Here is a 1,626-nt window from a genome sequence, read left to right as displayed (position 1 = left end):
GTCGCCGCCCTGTGGACATGTGAGGATGTAGCAGTCACAAAACTGAATGTATGGTAACTGACAAACATTCTAATTATTAACCTCTGTGCACACAGTCAGAAGGAAAACGTATCTCCATTCTCTCACCATCTTTGTCTGTTGCTGCTAGATTGTATCATTACTGGCTAAGGCCCTCCAGCTCACATTTGCACTTATAACACTTAACTGGCACACTGCTAGCTGTGCACAGCTCTGAGACCACCTGCATCAGTGTTTGTCTAAGCTGTTGTTTAAGTTAGTTACTGACTGTGACTTTTAATTATAGGGCATGGAGCAGCACTTAATACTGATGGAGAAGTGGAGCTGGATGCTATTATCATGGATGGAAGAACACTTGCCAGTGGTGCTGTGTCTTGTGTGAAGAACATTGCCAACCCTGTGTCACTAGCACGGGCAGTGATGGAAAAGGTGTCATCATAACTACTCTACTTTTGTCTCTCTTGAACAGAAGCAGTAGATGAGTAGAAGCATTGATTCCTGATTTGATTACTGATTTGGGTCTTTTTCTTCTTTCTTTAGCTGTGTCGATTTACCCTCAACAAGAATGTGATGAAATACATTTTCTATGTAAACTTTTTCTTACATGTTTGCTGCCATGGAATTGCAGACTGCCCACATCATGTTGACAGGCAGAGGAGCAAACATGTTTGCAGAGAGCATTGGTATAGTCACAGTTCCTACTGAGACACTAGTGACCGAGTATGAGATGAAAGAATGGGAGAAACACAAGAATTATGTCACTGGAGTAATGGAAGATTTCAACTCTCAGTGGTAGGTATCTGCAATATCTGACTTTTTTCTTGTCTTACTTTCCTCATAAACTCCTACACATGCAACATCTTTTCAGGCCTAATAGCCTGACAATATCCTGAAAGAGAATTAATTTACACTACTAAATATAAATGCTCTACTGTACAGCTATAGCTCTCCTCACCTTATCTTTTAACTTATGTTAACATAGTGGATGTACATTTGCTCTGACAACTTTTCCTTGGATAATATTTTTTTTTCTCATTCTAGGGCCCATGATACTGTTGGGGCAGTTGCTGTGGACTGTGCTGGTAATGTTGCATGTGCAACATCAACTGGAGGGATCAGAAATAAAATGGTTGGCAGAGTAGGAGACTCTCCAATTATTGGTATGACTTAATTTACTTAAACTTTTACAAATAGCATGTTTTACACTGTCAGCTGTCATTAAAATCAAAAAAGTTTTTTTTTTCTCTCTCTCTCTTGTAAATAAGGCTCTGGAGGATATGCAGACAACTTCACTGGTGCAGTGTCTTGTACCGGTCACGGAGAGTCCATTCTTAAAGTCACACTGGCCAGACTCATTCTTTCACATATTGAACAAGGTAAAATACCATGCTTTTAAAATCTACATTAAGACAAACCACATGCAGTATGTCAGACTTCTGACTCTTGTGTTTTTAGGGATAATCATTAAAACACCGAACAGTGAAATTAATGAATAAGATTAAAATAGTGTGAATGCCTCTTGAGTTTAGAGTTAATGCAGTATTGCATTATATGCTAGTCATAGTTGTTTATTTGTTTGGCAATATTAATGAAATTATTGTTGTTTTC

The 1,626-nt window shown here is 38.5% G+C and overlaps 1 protein-coding gene across 1 annotated transcript; it reads left to right on the top strand.

The window, feature by feature from the left end:
* Positions 1-204: 204 nt before the first annotated feature.
* LOC108892800 (isoaspartyl peptidase/L-asparaginase) lies at positions 205-1,429 on the top strand. Its single transcript, XM_018690525.2, has 4 exons — positions 205-447; positions 647-810; positions 1,060-1,178; positions 1,284-1,429. Exons 1-4 carry the CDS (start codon positions 358-360, stop codon positions 1,412-1,414), a joined length of 504 nt encoding a protein of 167 aa, XP_018546041.2. The 5' UTR covers positions 205-357; the 3' UTR covers positions 1,415-1,429.
* The last annotated feature ends 197 nt before the right edge of the window (positions 1,430-1,626 follow it).

This window comes from Lates calcarifer, unplaced genomic scaffold (genome assembly GCF_001640805.2).
Source record: "Lates calcarifer isolate ASB-BC8 unplaced genomic scaffold, TLL_Latcal_v3 _unitig_246_quiver_2814, whole genome shotgun sequence".
In the NCBI taxonomy this organism is placed as follows: Eukaryota; Metazoa; Chordata; class Actinopteri; family Centropomidae; genus Lates; species Lates calcarifer.
The sequence above is the reverse complement of the archived record's forward strand: the minus strand, read 5'-3'. Positions and strand labels throughout refer to the sequence as shown.

Coding starts and splice junctions, on each gene's coding strand:
- LOC108892800 (XM_018690525.2), top strand. CDS start 358: ATGGATGGAAGAACACTTGCCAGTGGTGCTGTGTCTTGTGTGAAGAAC. Junction 448..646: donor CACGGGCAGTGATGGAAAAG/GTGTCATCATAA, acceptor ATGGAATTGCAG/ACTGCCCACATCATGTTGAC. Junction 811..1,059: donor GAAGATTTCAACTCTCAGTG/GTAGGTATCTGC, acceptor TTCTCATTCTAG/GGCCCATGATACTGTTGGGG.